The sequence below is a fragment of the Helicoverpa zea genome, chromosome 18, assembly GCF_022581195.2.
Source record: "Helicoverpa zea isolate HzStark_Cry1AcR chromosome 18, ilHelZeax1.1, whole genome shotgun sequence".
Lineage (NCBI taxonomy): Eukaryota > Metazoa > Arthropoda > Insecta > Lepidoptera > Noctuidae > Helicoverpa > Helicoverpa zea.
Window position 1 is genome coordinate 11,623,470 of NC_061469.1, and position 25,213 is coordinate 11,648,682.

The 25,213-nt window shown below is 39.1% G+C and overlaps 1 protein-coding gene across 2 annotated transcripts; it reads left to right on the forward strand.

Moving 5' to 3' along the window:
• Nucleotides 1–298: 298 nt before the first annotated feature.
• On the forward strand, nucleotides 299–17,715 carry LOC124638820 (protein transport protein Sec31A). Of its 2 annotated transcripts, XM_047175928.1 has the most exons (27): nucleotides 299–405; nucleotides 606–826; nucleotides 1,814–1,950; nucleotides 3,946–4,115; nucleotides 4,385–4,467; nucleotides 4,544–4,660; nucleotides 5,045–5,189; nucleotides 5,590–5,739; nucleotides 6,114–6,275; nucleotides 6,636–6,710; nucleotides 6,788–6,888; nucleotides 6,962–7,074; nucleotides 7,263–7,354; nucleotides 7,956–8,012; nucleotides 8,376–8,460; nucleotides 8,804–8,914; nucleotides 9,166–9,363; nucleotides 9,597–9,799; nucleotides 10,774–10,938; nucleotides 11,247–11,331; nucleotides 11,759–11,998; nucleotides 12,380–12,573; nucleotides 12,797–12,961; nucleotides 14,050–14,241; nucleotides 14,659–14,787; nucleotides 15,312–15,383; nucleotides 15,624–17,715. In XM_047175928.1, exons 2-27 carry the CDS (start codon nucleotides 624–626, stop codon nucleotides 15,810–15,812), a joined length of 3,633 nt encoding a protein of 1,210 aa, XP_047031884.1. In that variant the 5' UTR covers nucleotides 299–405; nucleotides 606–623; the 3' UTR covers nucleotides 15,813–17,715. The 2 variants fall into 2 exon arrangements, with proteins under 2 accessions (XP_047031884.1, XP_047031885.1); XM_047175929.1 differs by lacking the exon at nucleotides 7,956–8,012.
• Nucleotides 17,716–25,213: the final 7,498 nt, after the last annotated feature.

The window sequence follows — 25,213 nt, forward strand, 5'->3', positions numbered from 1 at the left end:
ATTTATTATTGCATGTTTATTTATATTATTAAGGAAAAAAATAGGTTTATTTCTTATGCACACTAAAAAAAAATACAATATTTTACTGGTTGCCATGGGAATGTACATATTATTTGATAATGAAGAATGTAGCAGGGCATAAAATGGGATATTTGAATTATTTCAATATTGTTATATTATTAAGTTAACACGATCAGTAAGTACTCCAAATAATATTTAGAAACTACCATATTTATTATTTTTTAAAATATAAAAACAAATGACATGACGTGTTCCTTCTTGAGAAAATTCTTGTTTCCGAACGTACTGTCATGTCACTTGTCACTTGATCTGTGATCATCTGTCAAATCAAACAGAGAATATTTACGTCAGCCACGTTGGAAGTGCCAAGTTGGTGTTTTTATGGTAAATGTTGCATTTTATAATTGAAACGCTCTGATATTTGATAGAAAAATACATTATAGATCCTATCTGACCTTATAATACAACATAGATTCAGATTCTGATTGTCTACCGCTAGTGGGAAAGGTTCCAATTCGGTGACATAATTTGGTAAATAAAACAGTTTTTCGGTGATTTTGAGTGTTGGTTTGTGGTTGTCGCAGTGAGCCAGTGTTGTGAAGATGAAAGTGAAGGAGCTGAAGAAGACGGTGAACGTGTGCTGGTCGCCGGCTGACCACTACCCCGTGACGATCGCGGCCGGCTCGGCAGCGCAGCAGGTTGACTCGTCGTTTAGCTCGAGCTCCTACTTAGAGCTCTATTCTTTGAATTTGGAAGACCCTGGACTTGATTTAGAGCTTAAATCTAGTTTGCAGACAGAGCACAAGTAAGTTAAACCCTTATAAGCTTGAACGATTATGGGATTAGTAACCCATACCTCCTTAGCCAATGAAATCCTATAAGAAAGTCAATAGTATATTCATAATTCTCTCTCTACAGTGTCATTGGATGTAAAATGTACTCTAAATGGATATCTTTATAGCTACAGTTTGTGTTGGTTTTAGTGAACATTCATTTACCTTCTGTGTAAACACATCTATAAAAGGAGCTCTAAAAGGCCTTTAAAAGGTTTTCATAAATAAGTAACATGATTAAGTTAATGATATAAGCAGAGTTTGGACTTAGTCAGGGTTATTTATCTACTTACAATTTGTTTTTATGTAATGAATAGATATTAATTTTTGTTTATTATGTGTTAAATTTTCGGCCACGCTGGATTGTCCAATAATAATCTTGTGAAGATCCATATTAATATAATTTTGAGGCAAGACATTTTCTACCTGACCACAAATATTCTGAAATCTGGTAATAAGTGAAAGCAGTACTTTAAATTATTGACCAAAATACAACTTCTTAATGCAGAGATCATATTAATCATGATATGCTTGCTTCATTTAAATAATATTTACAAATATGTGCAACCACAACACTCATTCATTATTGAACACAAACATTTGCAATCATGAGTCACCTGCTATCTGCAGAACCTTGCAGTGTTAAGATCCTACAAGATGTAGAACTGGATAGACTCTTGTCAGTAGACAGGCACTGCAAATTCAAGAGTCAAAAGATTATTTTCAATACACCTACAACAGGCAGTTATAAAACTTCAAAAATCACTTGATTAACTTCTAAATCTAAATACCTACAGCCTTACTACAAAAACATAAACATCTGTTGAACACTTGTCTAAAAAAATTGACTGAAAAATGGATCTTATTTCAACATCATAATTTGGCATTTTTTTGACAAGTGTTCGACAGATGTTTAATAGTTTTTGTGATACAACTGATAAAGTGTAATTTTGTTGTAGATTCCATAAGATAGTATGGTCAGGCGCAGGTGTGCTGGTCGGAGGCTGTGATGGTGGTCTCCTGCAGTTCTACAGTGCTGACAAACTGCTCAACAATGCCACAGACGCACTCCTCGGCAGCAACAATAAACATAGTGGTAAGCTCTTGCAGATTCGTATTGAGAAGACTGTGTAACATATTTATTTGTTTAACTATGGGAAAGCAGTGGAATTATTATAAATGTATGTCTCTTCCAGACCTCGGGACTATAGAGTCCCGGATTTTTGGGAGGCGAACGTGGGGCCGAAGCCAACACGCTGAAGCCCTTTTGAGACAACTTTAATGAAATGGAATTATTATTATTATTTTTAGCCCATACTGTCCCACTGCTGGGCAAAGGCCTCCCCATCTTGCTTCCACACTTCTCGATCTTTCGACCGAGCCCACCAGTCTCGAAGATAGGCGTCAAGGTTGTCACGCCATCTCTTCCGGGGCCTACCCCGCCTGCGGTGTCCATCCTGAGGTGTCCACTGAGCGACGATAGTGGCCCATCTTTCCGGATGCATTCGGCTGACGTGTCCGGCCCAGTTCCACTTTAATATTGCCGACTTTCGGCCCACATCAGCGACTCCCGTTCTGGAACGTATGTCGGTATTTCGTACACGATCAGTTCGTCTAATACCTAAAAGGCTACGTTCCATCGCTCTTTGGCAAACCTTGAGCCTGGACTTCTGACATTCGGTGAGGGACCAGGTTTGCGCACCATAGGTTAGGACGGGCAAGATACACATGTCGACTAACTTTCGCTTGAGTGAAAGGGGAAGATCCCCTTTCATGTAGTGCTTCATGGACCAGTCGTTCCCCAGGCGTTCTCGATGCGGCGATCGATTTCTTTCTCTTGCCTGTTATTGAAGGAAACTAACTGGCCCAAGTAGATGTACTCGTCGACATAGTGTAGAGCTTGCCCATCTACCTCAACCCTACCTTTCGTGCTGTTGGTCATCGTATGTGTCTTGCTCATGTTCATTTGAAGTCCAACCTCTCGGCTTGCCCTGCTCAGGTCTTGGAGCATTTCTTGGAGCTCTGCTGAAGTAGACGCAAAAAGAACGATATCGTCAGCAAACCGCAAATTTGTCAGCCTTTTGTTACCGATGACGATGCCTTTAGATGTCCAGGGCACGGTGAGCTTCCTGAAGACTTTTTCTAGTGTACAGGTGAATAGATTAGGGGAGAGCGGATCACCCTGTGGAAAAAAGGCATAATTTTTACACAACATTTTCTGATATATTTTATCCTAATTCATAGAAATTTGACAAAAATTACCTTTGTACCCTAACAACAACGCATGTATAAGTTTTACTTCTACGGTGTATTAACATTCCAGCTGTCGTTTTACCATATCAAAACATTAAATACACTTACTGAATGAAATATCTTATCAGCTTTAATAGTCAGGCAAGAGAAATGGGGTCATTCATCCTGTATCTTACATCATGTACTTAACACATGGTTTAGTATGTGAATATAGTATCTTAAAAATATACAAAAATAACATGGAATAAAATAATTAGCTGGTATATACTTCACTGCTTGGAAACTGAATGACGAATTCAAATGTGTTGTATTGACTTAAATTAGGTCAGCTGTAGTAGTCAATTTAAAGACTGTACTGCTTTCATTCATTAATTTATTTATGAGCCATATTAACAAAGCAACTATCAGAATCTGTGCAAACAGTATATGTAAATAGTAAACTGTACATATGTATGTATTCATGGCTAGTTCTCTGACATAACTGTTATCTCAGAGCTTCTGTCTGCAATGAATAATAGCTTAAAACTTCATGATAACACATTATCTGTGGACTCTGTTTAGGTGGTTACACTTTTTTCCTCAATTGTGACAATTATTTTCTTATAAAATATTTTAATTAGTTCTTCATTAGTTTCCTATGGCATCAGCCCTCTTTTATTGGTAAAAATTGAAGATCCTGTTCTTTTAAAGTTAAGTCTGAGATAGAATGATGTGTGATTGTTGGACACTCGAATCTTTTTATTACACTAGGTACTCATTTAACTACTTCATAATTTGTTATGACAGATTAAAACCAGCTACAAAACTCTTTACAAACAAATTCCTGTGTTTCCACCAGGCCATGTATCAGCCTTGGACATCAACCCTTACCAGAAGAACTTGCTGGCCTCCGGAGCGTCGGAGAGCGAGATCTTCATATGGGACTTGAACAACACCAGCCAGCCCATGGCACCTGGCAACAGGAACCAACCTTATGATCATGTGCAGGGCTTGGCTTGGAACCAACAGGTAAGGACAGAGGGTCTATCTGTGCATTGGAGGTACAGAAAAAATTACAATTTATGTCTGTTGAACTGGTAATTATGTCCTATATTTTGTATTAATATTAAACATAAACCGTCTTACCACAAAAACTTTTAAACGTCAGTTTATGCCTTGTCTAAAAAAATGTCAAATTATGACGTTGACATATGGTTCATTTTGCAGCCAAAATTTTATTAGACAAGTGTAAAACAGGGTTTAAAGTTTTTGTAGTAAGGCCCAATACATTTTAACAGGTGCAACACATTCTCGGATCGACATTTTCAACCAGATGCGTTGTGTGGGATTTACGGAAGAATGAACCTATCATGAAACTTAGGTAAGGCTCTTCCATCTACCTACTCTTCATCTCTTTTCTTCGATTAACACATATTATATAATGTGTTTTATTTTAGTGATTCTCAGTCCCGCACACGCTGGCGGTCGCTGGCGTGGCACCCGTCCGTCGCCACGCAGCTGTGCATCGCCTCCGAAGACGACCAGGTGCCCGTCATACAACTGTGGGACTTGAGGTGAGTCATTACAAACTGTTTTATTAAAACTTAGCTGTGTACTTACTTTTAGTAAGTCATTGACTGCTGCATCTTATAGACTAGAATGTGGATGGGGTGGTAAATAGTATTTTATTCTCATCCGAAGCTTTTTTTAACCGTCTTTGAAGTTTAAGAAATATTGCATATCATTGAAATCTTTTTGAATTGAATTGAAAGCTTTTTATCTAATAGTGTTGGCCCTTTGACCGCAATTTGGGCTAAATTTCAATGTATCCCTCGCATTTCTCGTCAAATTGTTTTTCCGAAGATACCCTTGTGTAGTAGTTTTTTATACATTTTGATTAAAGTCAAATTATTTCCTGCATAGTTATTTAACGAAGCTTTACATTGAATGTTGGTCAGACTGGCGGCGTCTCCGCTGGTGACGCTGGAGGGGCACCAGAAGGGCGTGACGGCGGTGTCGTGGTCGCGGCGTGACGCCGACCTGCTGCTGTCCGCCGGACGCGACGGACGCGTGCTCTGCTGGAACCCCAACAATACTAAACCGGTGAGTTTCTCTTATATTAAAGTTAGGAATTGATCTAAATCTGAAATTCTTATATCATATCACGTCAATCCTTAGCAAGCTAAGTTTCCCCATTATGTATGTAAAGAAATCGATATGTGTATCGTGAAATAGATTTCTCCGAAATCACAAGTCATACGAGCTTTGAGCATATATTACGCACGAGCGACCTTCTTTGAAGTGTAGAATGTAAAACTTAATGAACATATGTATTAAGACAAACAGAAAAATATGCTATACCTAGACCTTAAAGACCTAATTTCTTTTAAGTTATAATTCTTATGATAGTCAATTGATGACTGCGTGATTTATTGGTTGTATTTTAAGCACTTTTGAGGGCCGTTAATAATATATGTAATTTATATTCGTTGTGGTTTCCCAGGGTGGCGAGTTGCTCTCAGAGATCAGCCAGCAGCAGCAGTGGGTGTTCGACGTGTCGTGGTGCCCGCGGGACCCGTCGCTCCTGGTCAGCGCCAGCTTCGACCAGCAGCTCGCCGTGCACAGCCTGCTCGGCGGAGAACGACCTGATATTGTGAGTATCAACTATACTTATTTGTATTTCATCATCTCTCGAGACTGTTCCTAACTATATTGGTGTTGGCTACTGATTTAATGATTGATATGTATTTACACTTTATTGAAACTAAATTGATGATTTGCTGTATTTATGATTTAGCGAAGATTTATTTTCACTGTGGTGGGTAATTATGTGAAAACAAAACCCGGTTTTACATTAAAATGATCAAAATAATGTACCGGTCTTACAAGAAACCAACGTTGATTAAAGATTTTAATGAAGTAATGTTTCGACTGTAACGTAAGTACAAACTGCAACTTTACAGTTGAGATTACCTAATTTGCTATTTTTAAATAATAGACTAAGCTAATAATCTCACTACCCCCCAGACAACACACACATCTAGCAACATAATGGATTCGTTCGGCGGGCTGGACACGTTCAGCGCGCTGCCCGCCGTCACCCGCGCCGCGGCCCCGGCCCCAACGCCCAGGCAGCAGCTGCCCCGCCCGCCTAGCTGGCTGAAACGACCTGTTGCTGCTAAGTTTGCTGTGAGATATTAACAATATTTATTATTAAATACTTAATAGCATTTCATATTCCCCCAACACATGCTTTGATTGCTTAACCAAACCGAATTTTTCACTGACTTCCGAAAAAGGAGGTTCCAAATACAATTACCTATTTTTAGAAGATGATATTCGGTCACATTCTCATAAGACATGTTAATTAATCAATTTTTTCACTAACTAATTTTCCCGATTCTTCTTGAACTCCATTAATTAATATGAAAAAAAAAAACACTGTAGAACTGGATGTGTCTTCGTACATGTATTATTCTATCTGATAGTATCTCTAGAAATATACATACTCAATTATGACTTTATCATCAACATGATTGTTTCTTTCAGTTTGGCGGTAAATTAGTAACATTTGAGAAATGCCCTCAAGAAGCCGGTCCACAGAAACTGGTTCATATAAGCCAGGTAAGGCATTTTTTTTCTTAAATATCGCATCATTATTATACTGCACATATTGTTTACCAACTTTATATCCAAAACAGGTAGTAAGTGAGCCGGAGATAGTGGAAAAAGCGACGGAACTGGACGCTGTATTAGAAGCCAGCCTTAGTCACGATCCCTCCGCTATCGAAAGACTTGCCGAGTGAGTAAAATCGCCATAAGATTAATTTTGAACCTTATTTCAATACGCGCATGATATAAATTTGCTTGCATAGGTACTGTCGGCAAAAAGGAGATGAGGCGACAGACCAAAATGAACGTTACACGTGGTTCTTCCTACGCGCTAACTTCTTACCGACGTTCTCTAGTGAAGTACTCAATTTATTGGGTGAGTAAACATAAAGATAACTTTGTACAGTCTAGATTTTGTGTTTTGGTACATCACTAAGTATCGATGTTTACTAATAATTGTTTAGCTGACTATGATCTAACAAAAAAATATATAAAATCGCTGAGTTAAAAAGCTCTGAAGTATGCGTCTGAAGTCAATTTTAAGACAAGTTACATCCTGTACAGGTTTCAAACAGGACGAGATAATATCAAAGTTCAAAACTTCCAACGTGGCGTCCGGAGACAACGCTCAGCCCGATATCGCTGCTTTAAGTAGAGTGAGTCACGTACCCTTACATTATATACCATAATATATAACAATTATTACCATGTGTTTGTACTATAGCTTGTACCTATCTACTAGGGCTGTTCTTGTACTTGTAATATCGATAAGACTGTTTCTGCTAATATGTACCATTAATGTATTAATCGTCATTTGTCTTCTTGTAGCATGGTTTACCTCTAAGCTGTATTCTTACTTTAAACTTTGGTTTTTCAATGTCACGAATTTAGCAATTCAAAAATATGGAAAGGAAAAAAATCAAAACTATTTCAAGAAAGTTGATACAGTTAATAATCTAGTGTTTTATAAAAGGGCGATTTCACAAAGCACTCTGTAACTGATGGCATGACTCATCTTGTGTATTATTATTTGAAACTGTTAAAACTCTATCCATCCATTGCCAACACTTTATCTTGTTGCCAAAGAAAGAGTCAGCAATAGATTTAACAAAGTTTTAACTTTAATGGATCTTTCTGCAACTGACGGTATATGAACATTTAACTGTGGCATTGAAAAGCTGTCTACTTGTACCTAACATGTTACTCTACTCACATAACTGCATACATATAACATGCCTCTTACTGCCGTGCGGCCAGGGCGAGTCCACGGAGACGGAGGCCGAGTTGTCTACCGACACCAGCACTGACCTATCTGTAAGTATTGCTATATGCACTGTTTCTGTAATGTAACTACGGTGGCTAACTATATGCTCTGTTTCTTGGAAAGCTAATATAACTAGGGGTGACTGGTAACCTTATTTTTCGTGGTTTAACAAAACTGTGTGTAATAAAATACATATTTCGTGGTTATAAGAGAGTTTTCGTTAAGAATGTCCATTAATTTACCTTAATTTACCTTTTATGACCTACTCATGCTGACGTGTATTACCCTATGTATATTCTTAACTTCTGGCAAAATCCCTTTGGAGAGTCTCCAAAGGAACTTATGCTGTTAAGAACTCCAAAAGTTCTCATTATTTTATCGGCAAAGGGAACCAAACAATAATTTAATTGCAGGATGCTCACACGCTGATCGAGCGCAAACTTGCCAATCTCGACTTGGCACCCACTGCTACCAACGTGGTCATACCCAATGGAGAAGGTAAACTTATAATTAATATTCTCTTATAAAATATGAAATAAACTGTGGCGGTTTCACACACACAGTCTTCCTTGTATATTAAAATATTTGCGGTGGTTGCATGTCGCCCTGCACGGGGTTCCGGGTTCGATTCCCGGGTCGGGCCGGAATTGCTTTGTAACATTAGTAACTTCCCCAAAGCAGCTCGGAGTCTGGAATTTTGCGATGTAACGACGCTTGGGAGGGCACTTGAAGCCGGTATTCCACAATGCTTCTCATAGATTGTTTGGTGAACAAAACCTGCAGTTCACTCGATCACAAGCAGATTCTGCAGTTTTTCAACAATATGATGTATTTGTCGTAGACTCAACGAGTCTGATCTGCCGCGCCCTGGTGTCGGGCAGCTGGGAGGAGGCGGTGGAGCTGTGCCTCGAGGCCAACCGTGTGGCCGACGCGCTCGTCATCGCCTGGTCCGGTGAGTCTATTCTACCTTTTTATAACCTGTGTTAAACTTTTTTCTTACATTTAAGTGTTTTTTTTAAATTTAATTTGTTATAAAGGACGAGTATCGTTTGAAAAGCTTGTAAACGTTTGTTGCCGCTGGCAGCCGCGAGCGGAAACATCAACAAGACGCGCGAGCCGCGTGAACGTTCGTGGTGCCGCGGGCAGCCGCTGCTATACTGGTGTGACTCGGGTCTTAATGATGTAGGATGTTGTTGTACACAGCGAGCCCGGAGCTGCTGTTCAAGGTGCAGAAGTACCACATCAACAGCACGGCGGGCCAGCCCGTCTCCCTGCTGTGCGGCAGCCTGCTGCTGGCGCGGTGGGAGGCGCTGGTGGCGGGCGCGGCGCCGCAGAGCTGGCGCGAGACGCTCGCCGCGCTGCTCACGCACTGCGATGCCGACTCTGCTAGCACGTATTGCGGTAAGTACAACAGCACTTCAGGCCAGCCTGTCTTCCTGCTGGCTGCTCGGTGGGAGGTGCTGGTTATCACTAGGCCTGTTTTTTAGTCTGGTTTCAGCAGCCGCCACTTTCGTTCGCCGTTTTCGTGGTACGCCGCCACTTGCGTTCACGAGAAAAGTCTACTCAATTTACGGTTAACTATAAGACAAACACTGCCAAAAACAGATCATAAACATATTCGTTTGACGGCACAGAAATGTTGGGCGACAAGCTATCGAAGGAGTCGGACCCGGCTCTCTCCGAGGCGGCGACGATCTGCTACCTGTGCGCGATGAGCCCTGAGCAGCTGGTGTGGCGCTGGGCGCGGGCGCGGCGCGGCGCGGCGGCGCTGGCGGCGCTGGCGGGGCGGGCGCTGCTCGCCAGGAGAGCTGCCCTCGCTCGCGGCAGACCCGTGCCGGTAAATAACGTAGCTTTATGTCATCATCTCCCTGCGCTGTTCCCAAGTCATTTCTGGTCGGCACAACATGTCCTTTGTTTTCATTCCTCTCTGTCAGACGTCATACTAAATGATATATTAAAGGTAGCATAAACGAGCTACCTTTATGTCATCATCCTCCCTGCATTGTTCCCAAGTCATTTGGGGACGGCGCAACATGTCTGCCTGCCATCATCTCACAAGTGACTTTCTTTATAGCAGTGTCAACTCTCACACAACCCATCTATTCTATCGTTTCTTTTGTCGTCCCCTTCCACTATTTCCATCCACATTTATTCTTATTACCATCCTCACTACATAATAGTAATTCCTTCGCATCACATGCCCATACCATGTAGCCGGTTTCCAAATAGCTCCTTTTTAACGTAGTGTCATTTGTAAAGGCTGCTAGGTGTCACCTACTGCTGTATATACTCCCTATGTACTCCTTTATATACTCCCTTATGTATTATTCGTGTTACTCCTTATGTACACCTGTATATACTCCCTTATGTACTCCTTTATGTACTATTCGTGTGTTACTCCTTATGTACACCTTTATATACTCCCTTATGTACTCCTTTATGTACTTTTCGTGTGTTAACCCTTATGCACACCTTTATATACTCCCTTATGTACTCCAGTATGTACTATTCGTGTGTTATTCCTTATATACACCTTTATGTACTCCCTTATATACTATTCGTGTGTTACTCTTTATGTACACCTTTATATACTCCCTTATGTACTCCAGTATATACTATTCGTGTGTTATCCTTATGTACACCTTTATATACTCCCTTATGTACTCCAGTATGTACTATTCGTGTTACTCCTTATGTACACCTTTATATACTTCCTTATATACTCCCTTATGTACTCCAGTATGTACTATTCGTGTGTTACCCCTTATTTACTCCCATGGCTTTCGTTCAGTCTCATATTTTGTTTCCCAGGCGGGTGGCAAGCTGGAGACAGTTCTGAACGAGTACGCGTCTAGGTTAGCATCTCAGGGATGCCTGCAGAGTGCACTGAACACGTTGGAAGGTATCCAGCACACTGAGCTGCGAGACCGACTCATGCATGCTCTTGGACTCGTGCAGCAGACCCGGCCTGCCCATGTAAGTGTTTACACAACCGGAATTTAAGTTTCAGTCAGTTCAGTAGAAACATGAAAGTTTGGATGTTAAGCACTTCATAAGTATAAGACGTTACAGCACAAGCCTCCTGTCACACGGGGAAGGATTGGAGAAGGAATGTTTTATGTTCATATGAACCCGTCTGAAGGAAACTGTTCACTGTGAAGGTAGATGAAAATGTAGGAAAACTTGAACTTGTACATATAATAACAATCCAATGTGGCTCATTGCCGTTGAACCTATGTATGGTAAGTAGTGTATAAGAGGATAACATGTGTGTTTGTTTGTAGCAACAGCAGCCGGGACGCGGTCACTCTGGACTGCCGCCGAGACGAACGCATCCGTCACACTCCGAACAAAACTATGGCCCCGCAGGTTAGTTACTAGTCACTATACAATAAAAGGCCTTACTTACGACCGTGTTACCTTTAAAAAATGCAATTTTATGTAATTTATGTAAGCTATTAAATTTGTAACTCTATCTCATGCAACTACGTATGTTTTGCCGTATTTTTTCAATATCTTTGTAACTTCTGACACTTACGCGAATATTTATATAAACAATAAAACTTACGGATTTTAATAATCAACAATATGTAGGGTAGCTGTGTGTAATTAAAATTTCAAGACGACCAACACCTTAGTCTGTCCGTAACCATGGAAGCTGTAAAGGATCTGAAACGTCGGGACTAAATATTATTAATATAACCGCGATAAAATCCGTAAAAATAGTTTTATTTAAATATCTTTATTAAAATTTGTCACTTTCTCCAGTTAACCCTTATACGCATATTTCCCACAGTCCTGCCTTACGACCAGCCGTGGTCACAGCCCCCAATGCCTTCAGTTCAGCCGCACGTACAACGCCCAGGCTTCCAGCAACCACAGCCGTTCCAACCGTTGCAACCGCAACCCGTGCAACCGTTGCCACCGCAACCCGTGCAACCGTTGCAACCGCTACCCGTGCAGCAACCAACAGTACAACCGCCAGTTTTGCAGCCATCGCAACCGCCTAGGCCGGGCAGTGTTGGACCTACGTCCGGTGAGATATGAAATGAATCCATTTTAGCATTTTTTATATTAAAACTGTTGGCAAAAACCTATCAGTATCGATATTTTATTAGTATCTACTCTGGATAGCGAATTGATGTAAAGTATAAACTCATGTTGAGTTGTCTTAAATAATTTACTGATTCAAGAATTATCTGAAAGTTGAAAATTATATTCAACTCATGAAGACGCTCTGTTTATCTGAAGACTGATATTAAGGCTGACGATGACACAAATTATACACATTGTCATGTTTAAATGCTTAATCTGGGGGCACGGCAGTGCCCTAGCCAAGTGTAGTATTTCCCACACGGGACGCGGTTGAAACCGCGGGAAAACGGAGTTACTTATAATTACCATCCGTCATCTCCAGGTATTGGCTCCCGATCAAAATACAAGGTGGACCCATCCGTCCAATCAGCGCCGCTATACAACCAGTACAGCTTCAACAACCCCGTGACGTCACAGCCGTACGGCGGGTACAACAGCCCGCTGCCCGAGCAGTACGGCGCCACCAGTGTGCCTACATACACCCAGCCCGGCATCAACCAGGGACTGATGAACCAGGTGGGTCGGTACAGCTTCAACAACCCCGTGACGTCACAGCCGTACGGCGGGTACAACAACCAATTTTATATATTTATCTGTATCAGGTTTAAAACCATGTAGTTAATAATTGTACCTCTGCTTACCAATACATATACGAAAGGTGGACATAACTGAGTATGTCTATTGTAAAATTGCTGCCTTTCAGTGTGCATAAAATCAATGATATTATCATTTGACTCAGGTACCCCAACCGGCCGCATTCCCGGCGGCGCCAGTCTCCACGCCGCTGCAGGTGTCGCAGCCAGCGCCTGCCGTGAACGGCACGTACTACGGCACGGAAGCGGCGCCTTCCAAACCCGTGCCGCCGGGCTGGAACGACCCGCCCATGATGTCTTCTAAACCTAAGGTAGGTCAAACTGCTGGTGATTTTATAAAGTAATAGAATTGGCTGACTTCAGTACATCTCTTAAATTGGATTTAAGAGGGGTCTAACATCTCTTAAATACTGGTATTTAAGTTTAAAGTTAGGCCTCTTGTTTGCATACGTTTTTTTGCAGTAAATATCTTTGGTAGTCACCCCGTATTTTGGTACGGCGGTCAGTATTGTTTGTCACAACAGAAAATGTGCCGTGAATGAGAGATAATAAAACTGTTGCTGAAGTGTATTAGTATATGAGCAAATTTTTAAGTACAAAGTAAACATTTAAAAGCTGTATTTACAATATTGAATGGATGTCTTTTCAAATACATTCGTCAAAATACGCAAAGTTTAATTCTGCCACGAGTTTTGATTCGTCAAGAGTACCAGGTCATACGGTGGCAAAATAAGTTCACTATCAAACAGTATATCTAGTATTTGATGGAGTAACATTATCAGCATATAGGGTCGGCTGACATGTCGCCGCTACACGCCGGCACTCGGCGCTGGAACAACATTATAGAGCATAGGAGGCATATGGACGAGGTACCCACTGTCCCGAGTTTGATTCCCGATTGTGCTTTAAATGCGTTAATATTGTGTTCAGCGACTCATTGTCTGATTGGCTAATATTGTTGTGAAGAATAAGCCCAGTGATACAGCCTGGAGAACTCAAATTTTACGTTGTGTTATTAACGAGAACGAAATCGCGGGGAAGCATGTACATTGTTCATACTGAGCATTTTAGAAGTTGAAATAGTCATAAAACTAAATTCCTCTGTCTGAAATAAAAGTCAATCCAAACATTATTAACTTTCAGAGTGATTTGTGTTTTGTTTTTAATATCGAAACATTTTCATTCAGACCAGATCCATTTTCTTGTCAGTTGGCTGTCATCATAAAATAAACATGTTTTTAGAAAACTTCAATAGCTATATAAAATTCGTCATTAAATTTAAATAGACCTCCATTTACCCGATTGCGAAAAAAGGTATTTTACTCATGATGATTAAACTCTTTCCGGTTCACCTAACAATTCTATCACAACCACCCCTAACAACACTTCCCAATTCTAGCCAAAGCAAGAAGTGACAGCGCAAGCGCCGATCACGCACCCACTGTTCGGCGTCGAACCTCCGCAGCACGTGCCGCTGGCGGGACAGTACAACCAGCAGTACCCTCAGCAATATGGTCAGCAGTATGGACAGTATCCCAACCAGTATCAGGACCAGTACCAGGCTAATATGGCACCCGCTTATCCTCAGAAGGTGCGTATAGTTTAAGTTATCGATATGAGATGATTATTGAGTATAGATGTTTATTTTGATTGTATTAATCCCGAATGATCTTAAAATGAATCTTGTAGACCAAGCAATAGAGTATACAAGGTTAGGGATATTACATGATAATATAGGATCATGGCTTAATGCCGTTTCGGCCATGTGCGTGATCAGTTCTATTATAATGCTTTCACACTAGCGAATTTTCCGTGGATCTATGTGGGAGATATTCCGCGAGGTTTCAACTGTCATCGTTTGAATAGATAGTCAATTGTTTGCTGTTGCAACGCCCTTATCATTCTCGAGGTAAATCCGAGTGGGAAATACACATCAAAATCTCAAAGATTGTAGGTATGTAAAGTCTTTTTATTTCATAGACATAAAATATTACATGTATTTGTACAGACGGAGAGCCCCGCGGCCGTGGAGCCGGCGGCGCCGGTGCGGAAGGGCCCGCTGCCCGACCAGCACGTCGTGCTGCAGAACGTGTTCGACGCGCTCAGGGCAGAGTGCTCCAACAGGGCTACTAACCCGGTCAGTAACTTTTATAAATCATTTACCTATGAATTTCATGCCAACTTTCAGCTATGAGTTTATGAATTTTTCGATAAGTTGGTCTTGTAATGTTGTATTTCCATAAACTTATTGGTAGGTAATACGACGTGAATTATAGCGCCTCGTATTTATTTTAACACTAGTTTTTGCTCGCGATTTTGTTCGCGTGGAATAGTGACTTTCGGCAGATTTTAGGTTTGACCAATAGATGGCGCTATACGTCCGGAATAAAATTTATTTTTCTATTTTTTTTGTAATAAAAACTATCCTATGTCCTTTCTCAAGTTGCAAACTATGTCTGTACCAAATTTCAAACAAATCAGTTCTGTAGTTTAGGCGTGAAGAAAGGACAGATAGACAGACAGACAGAGTTACTTTCGTATTTATAATATTAGTTAGGATTAGGATTTGAATGTTAGTTTGTTTACTCAGTTTGTTGAGTATTTATAGTTATGTGTAAAATGTCGTCTAGTTCTACGTTCTAACGTTTACATTTTTTGCAGCAAATGAAGAGGAAACTAGAAGATGTCCAGAGAAGGCTAGAGACTCTTTATGATATGTTACGCGAGTACAAAGTAAGTTGACTGTTTTGTTACAATATTTCTTACTGAAAACACATAACACAAAATGTCGCATTATGTAGGTGTTAAGGTCTACATTGTTTTCATGAACAAATATTTGATAGTGTTCGTGAATTATTGTTGCTCTTTTAAATTATTGAATAATGCTTCATGGATGGACTTCTTGAAGTAAATGCCACTTTGCTTTTATAAACTGTTTGTTTAACTTAACAATATTATTGCCCCCTCCCCCAGCTATCAGAGTCTGCCACATCAGCCCTGCACTCGTGCTGCGAGTACGTCCAGGGCGGCAACCACGCGGGCGCGCTGGCGGTGGCGACGTCCCTGGCGACGGGCGCGGACTTCGCGGCCGCCGCGTCCTTCCTGCCGGGGCTCAAGTCGCTGTGCCAGCTCGCGCAGCAGCTGCAGGTCTACGTCAGCTGAACACCTTACGGCACTGGGATCCTAGTACCTACAACGTAAACTTCAGTTTTAAAACAACTGTTCAGGGGGCTGATTCTGCTAATTTTACTTAAGCGATTGATATCCAGCTAAGATTCAATCACGACTCAATTACGATTGAAGCGTATGTGGCATTCAGCTATTTTTTCTTTTAAATAAATTTTGTTATTTTCTGTCATTCAATAATGAATTATGTCTGCAGATGATTTACCATTGCAATATGATACTAGGACAGACTACCCTATAGACCAAATAGCAGACCAACGGCAAACTAATGAAAGGTCATTGGAATACGATTGATCAATTAGTAGCAGAATGCCCGCTTAGGTTAAAACTGCTGTTGAGATTCAATTGTCACATTATTAACTTAGCAGAATCAAATCCCTGTATTAACTATGAATTTCCACTTTCAATTTTCAAAAGAAACAGTTGTTTGAAGAAAGATGTTTACGTTGTCGGTTTACTTGAGCTTTTACACCTGTATGAAGTTAAATTAATAATATATTGTACTATATAGCTGTTGCCCGGGGTTTCATATGGGTTTAGAGGGAATTACTTACACTGATAAAATGTAGGCTATGAGTTATTGCTTTGAAAGAGTAACAAATATACAAATTTCTAAATTTTCACGTTTATAATGTAAGTTTGATAATGTAATGTGTTTAGTTTATTTGCACGGCTAGTGTAGAGGTTGGTAAGGATATTTTTATTCAGGCATCAAAAGTGTAGGATGGTGAAACTGCGGGTAATAGCTGATATATTATACTTATGATTCTTGTACTTGTCTACAATATTGCATCATTTGTAAACTGTTTTGTGATTTTAAGAAAAACAAGATAGTTAACAATTTTGCTACTGTCTTTGTTATATGAGAGAGTTTGGCTATCAAAGTCAATGCAATATAACATTAATACAAATGAAAGGCGACTGTAAACTTAAGTTATGAACTTTTAAATATAAATTACAGTTCACAATTGATGCAATTTTGAGACTCTTCAACTGAAACGTTCTATGTCTTCTGACATACCCACATGATATTCACGTGCCTTCAATGGCAACACTTCTCCAATTAACTGCAATGGCAACACTATTTATAAGACGTCAAATTTGACGTAAGGAACGTTGCAGTTGTGAAAAGTCTTCGTTTTTGATACATTCGTACTTTATTATGACTATAATCAACTGAAGACTCCACTCTGTGGCCTCGTTAAGGTAAATTAATAATAATATATTAAATATTAATTAACTTATATACACAGCTGATGGATGATCTGTAAGGACTGCTCAGAGATGTATTTAACTTTCATATCAAACATAATAATATTTATTTTTCTGTATGAATTATTTTAGCGTGTTTTGCTAATATTTTTGCATAGTATTATTTGATTGTCTCCCTTTATCTCTGTATTTGTTATATCACCTTTCTCACTTACCTCGTAAGTATAGATATCATTGTATCACTTTGCTTTGTAGTAAGCACTTGTTATAAAGCACAATAGCACACTATTGTTAAACTATTTGGCCTTTTCTGAAAAATGAACTTAGCCGCAGCCGCATAGAAAACGCATACACATACCTATTATTTATGTACAAACTTCCAGTACATAGTATTTATTCTCTTTATTTATTGTATCATATATTAATTAAATAATACTATGCAGCAAGTACCTATGGTCTCACAAGAAATTCTTTGTGTGTTCGTTTGTTCGTCATATTCCTAACTACTGATATCCAAAGACACACAAATAATAATGTTCTAATTGATTAATGTTTATTGTAATGTGTGAGTCGTGTACGAGCTCTGTTGCTAATATATAACTTAATATAAATAATACTGTATTATAGAATTATATTATTGATGAAAATATATTTTTTAGAAAAATAACTTTGTTTTTTTTTATTGGCGCCCAACGCACTCAGTTTATCTGTCTCAGACAGGATGTAGGAATCAAAATCGTTAACGCATCTAAATGAAACTTTCGAAATAAATATTCCCTCCCTCTCCAGACAAATAATTCGCATCTCGAGGACGATATTACGCTTTTAAATACTTTTAAGCGCAGCGCACTCTCGTACCGCGTCGTGCCGGTAACATTTGAGTGCAGTCGCGAGCGCCGCAATCACCGGCCTATTTCGATAATTACTATTGCTGCGATTAAAATAAACAGTTGCCAGGATATTTACTAGAAGACTTGCCTTTCCTGTTAGTAAATACAACTATATTTCACACTAGCCGTTTTTCCGCGGTTTCACACGCGTCCCGTGGGAGCTGGTGCCCATAACCGGGATAAAATATGTCACTCAGAAAGAGTGTAGCTTTCCAACAGTGAAATAATTTTTTAAATAGGTCCAGTAGTTTTTGAGTTTACCCATTCAAGTTTTTCTCTTTACAATATTAGTATATCTAAGCAATGTTGTGGGACTCTTCCCAGCAATAAAGCCACTCTTACATATACTGGAACTAGGTTCACATGTGCAGGCTTCGCATAAGAAGTAAAGTATGTCGCGATAAGTTAGCGCCGGGGCGAACAAGACGGAACGTTGTTATCTGTGCGCTCATCGCTGAGGTGAGCGCCGATGCAGGGGCGCGTGTCCAATGCACCAATAACGTGTATTTACACTTACACTTCAATAGCCCAAAAAAACAGTGACCAAAATTACTTCAACATCTAGAATGTAGATACCATACTGGAACAATCTACGAATCCAGATCTGATTCCTGGGATAGGGAAGTTAATAATTTATGTAGATTCCTATAAGTAGCTTGAAATCTTAGATTTGCTCTTGAAAGCGTTAAGTTGAGCATCTTATTGGTCTGTTTCCTAAAAAAAACTGGTCCCGTGGTGCAATACTGACTCGCATGTCGTAATACGCACAACACACATTCGTAGCTATTGTAGTGAAGACGCAAAGTTAAGCCATATTTAACAGAAATAAAAGCATTGTCCCGTTCGCTAAATAAGGCATCTATCTATCTCGTAGAACAATGTTGACAGCAGCGGGGCTCGGATTAGCCGGGTGCGGCGAGGTCGCATCGCTGCATTGTGTGCCGGATTAAAAATAATACGCGACATGGAACTAGCGTCAAACGAAACGACGACATAGCCTGGTTTCTATAAAGTATCTAGGGTCTTTGAGACAACTTAGCTTATTGAATGAAGCTCTTTATAAGGCTTAAGGAAGGAATATCAAAGAAATGGGTCATGCATGATTTAGTTTTCGAGATGACTAATGAACGAGTCATTACTTATTACATATCATTTAACTACAATGTGTCCTATCTTTTACATACATATCTTTCCAAGAATTGTAATCGATGATCAACATCTACGATTTGGTTAGTGTGTCACTTATTCCTGATCACCTATTACACTATTTTAAATGGATATTTTACTAGAATGGTTTCAATTTTGATGTGATTATGATACTTTAGTGTGCATTTGTGTGTATTTTGTTCATTTACCCATTATTTATTTAGCTTTGTCTTGCACTGACTTCTAGTTGAACAGTTTTATTTCCCTAACCGCAGATTTATGCAGTCAAGTAAGGCGTAATCAAGGAAAAATCTTTTCGGCAAATCGGCATAATAATTTAATCACCAGCAATGACGTCTGAAGCAAATACAGATTGATAAGGCGGATATTACTTTGTTGTTGATAACAGCTGAAATAAAATGAAAAGTAAGACTTAGATAATGTGGCCTACTGACTATTTATAATGTTAATATTATGCAAACATTAGATATTAGGTACGTGGTATCCTTGAACGTGTAAAAATGTTAATGAACTTCATTTTTAGGGTTCCGTACCTCAAAAGGAAAAAACGGAACCCTTATAGGATCACTTTGTTGTCCGTCTGTCTGTCTGTCTGTCTGTCTGTCTGTCTGTCTGTCTGTCAAGACCCTTTATCTCAAGAACGCGTGGACGTATCAAGCTGAAATTCACATGAAATACTCAGGTCTATTGCCCCTTTAAGCTGTGAAAATATCAAACTTCTAAGCCAAGCCAATCAAAAGATACAGCCGATTATGTCGATATTTTCAACAAATTTTCGACACTCGCAAAGGAATCAAAACCTACAGGATACTTCCCGTAAACTCAGAATCTTGAAATTTGGCATGAAGCATTGCCATATAATGCAAATATAGGAAAAATTGCGAAAATCACATTTTTTTAGTTATATAATATAATAAAAGTATTTTAATAAAATGAAACTTACTACCTTATTTCTCACGAACGAATAAAGGTATCAAATTGAAATTTATACCAAATACCTAGGTCTATTGTCCCTTTAAGCAGTGAAAAAATCAAACTTCTAAGTTAACGCGATCAAAGGATACAGCAGTTTATATCGACACCTTAGACGAATTTCCGTCAGACGCTAGGGAATCAAAACCTACAAGGTACTTCCCGTGAACTCAGAATCTTTAAATTCGGCACGTAGCAACGTTATATAGTACAGATAAAGGAAAAATTGCGAAAATGACAAATTTGAAGTCGCATAAAATATTAAAATATTATTTTTGCTTACATGACATAAAATATTTTTTTAATAATTATAAACTTACTACCTACCCTTTTTCACATGAACGCGTAGAGATATTAAAGTTGAAATTCACATCAAACACTTCTTAAATCTAATTGCCTCTAAACTGTGAAAAATTCTAAATCATTCAAAAGTCATTGGGCACCTTAGTATGGAAATCATACCCCCGGCGGACACGAACGAAATATAGCACAGTATAATGATATAAGGCTCTGATTTACTTTGGCATTAGTCGCATCAATGTGAACCATGGGAATCTAGAGAAAATCAGCTATAAACATCAAATATTTTCCTCATTTCAATGGGGAATTTAAACGACCAAGTTTGACGGATTTGAGAAACCATTTCTTTGTAGTGAAAGAGTATACTCGCCGTTTATTTCCATTGTCATCAGGTCAGGATCTGATGATGGAAATCCTGAGAAATCGAGGGCAACTATCAGAAATTGTAGGCATGCATAGGGTTAAACCTGATTCTCAGATGTATGTCTGGTGATACTATCAAACAGTGAAGGCTTAGAGCTTACCTGATGATGGAGACGTGAGAAAGTGGAGAGAACTCCTCAACGGTATGTTTTAGTTACGTCGTGTTTGGGCTTATATTATTCGTATTGACGAGAACTTTTCACAAAAGTTAAAAATAAAGACTTTACAAAAAAAAAAAACAACTTCTAAAAACAACAAGAAAACTGTTTATCGGTCTAGATCTCGGTGGTTAAATAAATATAGATGAATCCTCTAGACACCGACTGCTAGACCGATGCACCGAACATCTTTTTAATTTCTTTCTTGCTTTTGTTTTCTTGTTGCTTTTTATATGTTTGAAGTTGGATTTGTTTGTAAAATGCTACAAAATAAAATAAAGCCGACTTTATAAAACAAAGAAAGGGACAGAATTACACTTTTGTCAAGGCTCTAGAAACGTAAAGCCAGCAGCCCCGAATCCTACTCTCTAGCAGTCGTTGTTACAATTCGACAGTTACAAGTCGTCAGGCAGTTTCGAAAAAAAACCTGAAACTGGGGCTCGTTAGGTGATTAATCCCTTAAAAATAAAAGATCCCATTAGTAGTGAATTCTCATCACCTAAAATAAAATAAGCTCCAACACAAGGCTACGTTATAAATTGTAAAGGAGTTCCCATAACTATATGTGATCTTTGCTATCGATCCCACAATGGCAGTCAAACCTATCTATGTGGAAAGTCTTCGCCAATACGAATAAAATAAGCCCAAACACGTGGTAGTTGCAACTTATCGTTCAGGAGTTCCCTCGACTCTCTGTAGTCTCCATAATCAAATCAGCTCCAAACCTTCACTGTTTACCAGTACCCTCAAAAATACACTCACATGTCTGGTTTTGACTCGATGCGTGCCTACAATATTGAAGAGTTGCCCTCGATTTCTCAGGGTTTCCAGAACCTCATCAGATGCTGGTCATTCGAATTGGCATCTTCCTTCTTTATGAAAAGTCTTTAACAATAAAAACTAGCATTGCAACCTGTACAATCCTCTGAAACTGCTTGTCTTTTATATTTTTTAATCGATCCTGGACATTCGTCTCCATGGAATTTTAATAAAATATTTATATTCAAAGAAACGTCATACCATTCTCCACGATTTAAAACTACTTTGATTCATGTCCGCCACTTTTTACAAAGCGGGTCAGATATGCCCAATGACCTTTAAGACATAAATAGTTATTTTCAATCAGATTTCTGAATGATGACTATAAAATGTTGTATATAAATAACTTTAATAAAATAACTTTTACAAAGTACTGGCCTACTATTTTATATAAATAAAAAATATTAACTATTTTGACTCTCACGAAATTACCATAACTATGATTGTTCTAAACTGAACGGTTGGCGCGAGACTTACTTTTTATCTATGCAGGATTTGTACGGAACCCTCGGTGCGCGAGTCCGACTCGCACTTGGCCGGTTTTATTTGTGATATCTATCTACTAAACTATAATGGTGTGACCCTATTACCTATGTCATTAATTTATATTAGAAAAGTAGTTTTATGTTCAAGCTGTATTGTTGTACTTGAAGAAATAGTATTTCCTGAGCCACATCCAGTATAAAATAAAATATACCTAGATCTCAAATACAAATATCAAATGAAAGACGGCGTGCATGCAGAAGGCCTTTTGTTGAGTATATCGCGGTGAGGGGAGCGGGGGGGGGGGAGTACTACAGGTATTGTAGTGAACTACCCTCCGTTCTAAAGTTTTAGCTTATTTTGTTGTGCGGCCGCGATCTGGATGAAATGTGGCCGTTTAGTTGGCTCGATAATGCGGCGGATGACTGCATTTTAATATCTGGTTTCATTTTTAAAAATCAGTGCGTTCTCATATGCAGTCACTATGGATGTTATTGGTGAACGGACACTGCTTATGACTTGGCTGAACTGTGGGCTAGTTCTTTATGATCTTTATGCAAATTGATAGCTTGGAAGTCGTTTGGCGACACTAAAATAGTTAAAAAATTTAAAATGGGAAGTTAATTTTAAAGTTATACTCGTAGTTAAGCGATCTGCGTAATCGATTTCAGGATTCTGAAGCGATGGTTTCAACTTCGATTTCCTTACCTATAGGTTATAGACGATCAAATCTACCAACGAAGACCGTGGCAACTGTGGGAGCCGAACCTGGAAAATGTAAAGCCTAGTAGGCAACACCACGTGTATAGCAAACCTATATAGTAACCTTTTTTGCAAAGACTCGACCTTGGAACCTTATCCCAATCTACACAAGTTTCTTAAATATTCCAACAAAATTGCCCAGAACCTATCGAAAATAAAAAAGAGCCCTAGATAGAATATTCATGACGTAGGAGGCTGTGTCCCGGGAGATGCGTCAATCAAGTCGATACTGCCCGCATGCCGAGAGCCGCCCACCGCCGCATCACAAACAACGGACATACGGCTTTGTTGTGACGTCAGACCGATATTGTATCTGTACGTTCTTTACTGGTCAGGTAGATCCAAAAGCAATACAGTTTATAATTAAGTTTAAAAAAACGAAAAAGCACACTACGCACAAACTGCTTCCAATGCTTCTTCAGTCAAAAGGTACCTTTACCTAGTCTAAGCTAGCCTATCTCCTTCTCCATATTTACTTACCTCTGTACAAATTTCATCCAAATCAGTTATTATAACACATTTTTGAAGGGGTCGATTCGCCAACTATACCTGTAATTACACACCTGCTATAAGTTCGGCCATTCAGAGAATGCGTTCCTGACACGTCGCGATTGAACTGACGACGTAACTTTGCAATGGCGTTGCAGTTACGATAAAAATATTTTTGCTGGTTGTTTACCGTTTTAACAATTGAGGAGCATTAAAACAACATTATTATATCAATAATCAATGAATGTTATTACGTCGTCAGTTCAATCGCGACGTGTCAGGAACGCATTCTCTGAATGGCCGAACTATAGTTGCATGTTAAATTCGTGCGAATTGAATACTGACCCATATTTCGGATTTATATTTTCTGCAAAAGAAAATCTCTTTAAGCCTACTCACCTAAAATACCACCTCACACGGAATCGAATTCGCGAAAGTTCTTGTGACCGATAACAAGTCAAGGCTATCATTTATACTTCGGCAATCAGATAAGGTAACTTACATAAATCACTTAACTTACATGTTTACTTGCGGCTGTAAATAATTTATAACTGCACTAAGCGGGAAAACGTTTCAAGCCATTAACTTATATTAATGTGTTACGTTTATTCTAAACGCGTTTCTAATGTACTTGAAATAATTATGAATTAATGTATCGTGTTGTACCTACACAGATTTTTGGGTAGAAAAGTTTGTTTGAAATGCCCATAATAGATTATTTACACTCCATTTTATGGCTTTATTAGCTGTTTACTGCTGTTCTTGTTTTCCGCGGTTTTTATTAACAAACGTTCAATAACCTTAGGAATTGCCATTGTTAAACAATTATGATAAAGGATGTGTGGCTTCCGTATTTCCATAGGCAATTGTATACCATCAGGTACTGGGCAGTTAAACTCAATGCTGTTGGGGAAACACTACTGGCACTATAAACAAGAAAAACATAACAAGGTTTGTGTAAGATTGCGCGCTACACGGAAAAGGACACAAATAAAGGATTCGAATCAAAAGTATAGTTTTAATAACTAAACCTCTGCCGAGCACACACCCTTTACAAGTAAAAATAAAAGGCAGTAATCCTCACATAGTCAGTTTTCTCGGCAAAACAATTTCTTGCTCGCCCTAAGGGCTTTACAAACAAAAGATATGTGTTTCTTTGTTTTTGTGTCGGACTGTGAGCTGATGTATTGCGCGCCGCGGATCGCCGACATTCGCGGTGTACCTCCAACACCATAGGCTATGGGGAAATTCTACATCCTTTTGTGGAAAACTATTTTGAAAAGTATTTTTATTGGCCAATTTCGCTCAAGTTCATCCTCAATTAAGTGCCAACGTACATCTGTTTATGAAGATTTATCGGCTTTTAAAATGTTAATCGTGCATTTATGCCAATCTAACGAATCAGGCACCTACTAGGTAATGAAGTTCCTACATAGTAACGAAAATGTTGTTCGTTATTATTTAGAATTGAGTTGATAACACATTGACGTGTGCAGTCGCTATAAAGATTAACGAACGTGTCGCGACTAACGAACTAATCGTTAGCTAATAACGAGATTCAAACGATAACAGCGAGATAGCCTCCGGCCGTTTCTAATTCCTGTACGATAGCGCTAAGATAGCCTTTATAACATGTTATATACAGATTTACTTACCGATTAATGTATGCATATCAGTTCACCTAATCTAAGGCGAAAATATA

Bases quoted from the DNA above. Each gene is read 5' to 3' on its own strand.
- LOC124638820 (XM_047175928.1), top strand. From the start codon at position 624: ATGAAAGTGAAGGAGCTGAAGAAGACGGTGAACGTGTGCTGGTCGCCG. The intron at 4,661-5,044 runs GTGAGTCATTAC...AATGTTGGTCAG, and splicing joins ATACAACTGTGGGACTTGAG to ACTGGCGGCGTCTCCGCTGG. The intron at 9,800-10,773 runs GTAAATAACGTA...TTTGTTTCCCAG, and splicing joins CTCGCGGCAGACCCGTGCCG to GCGGGTGGCAAGCTGGAGAC.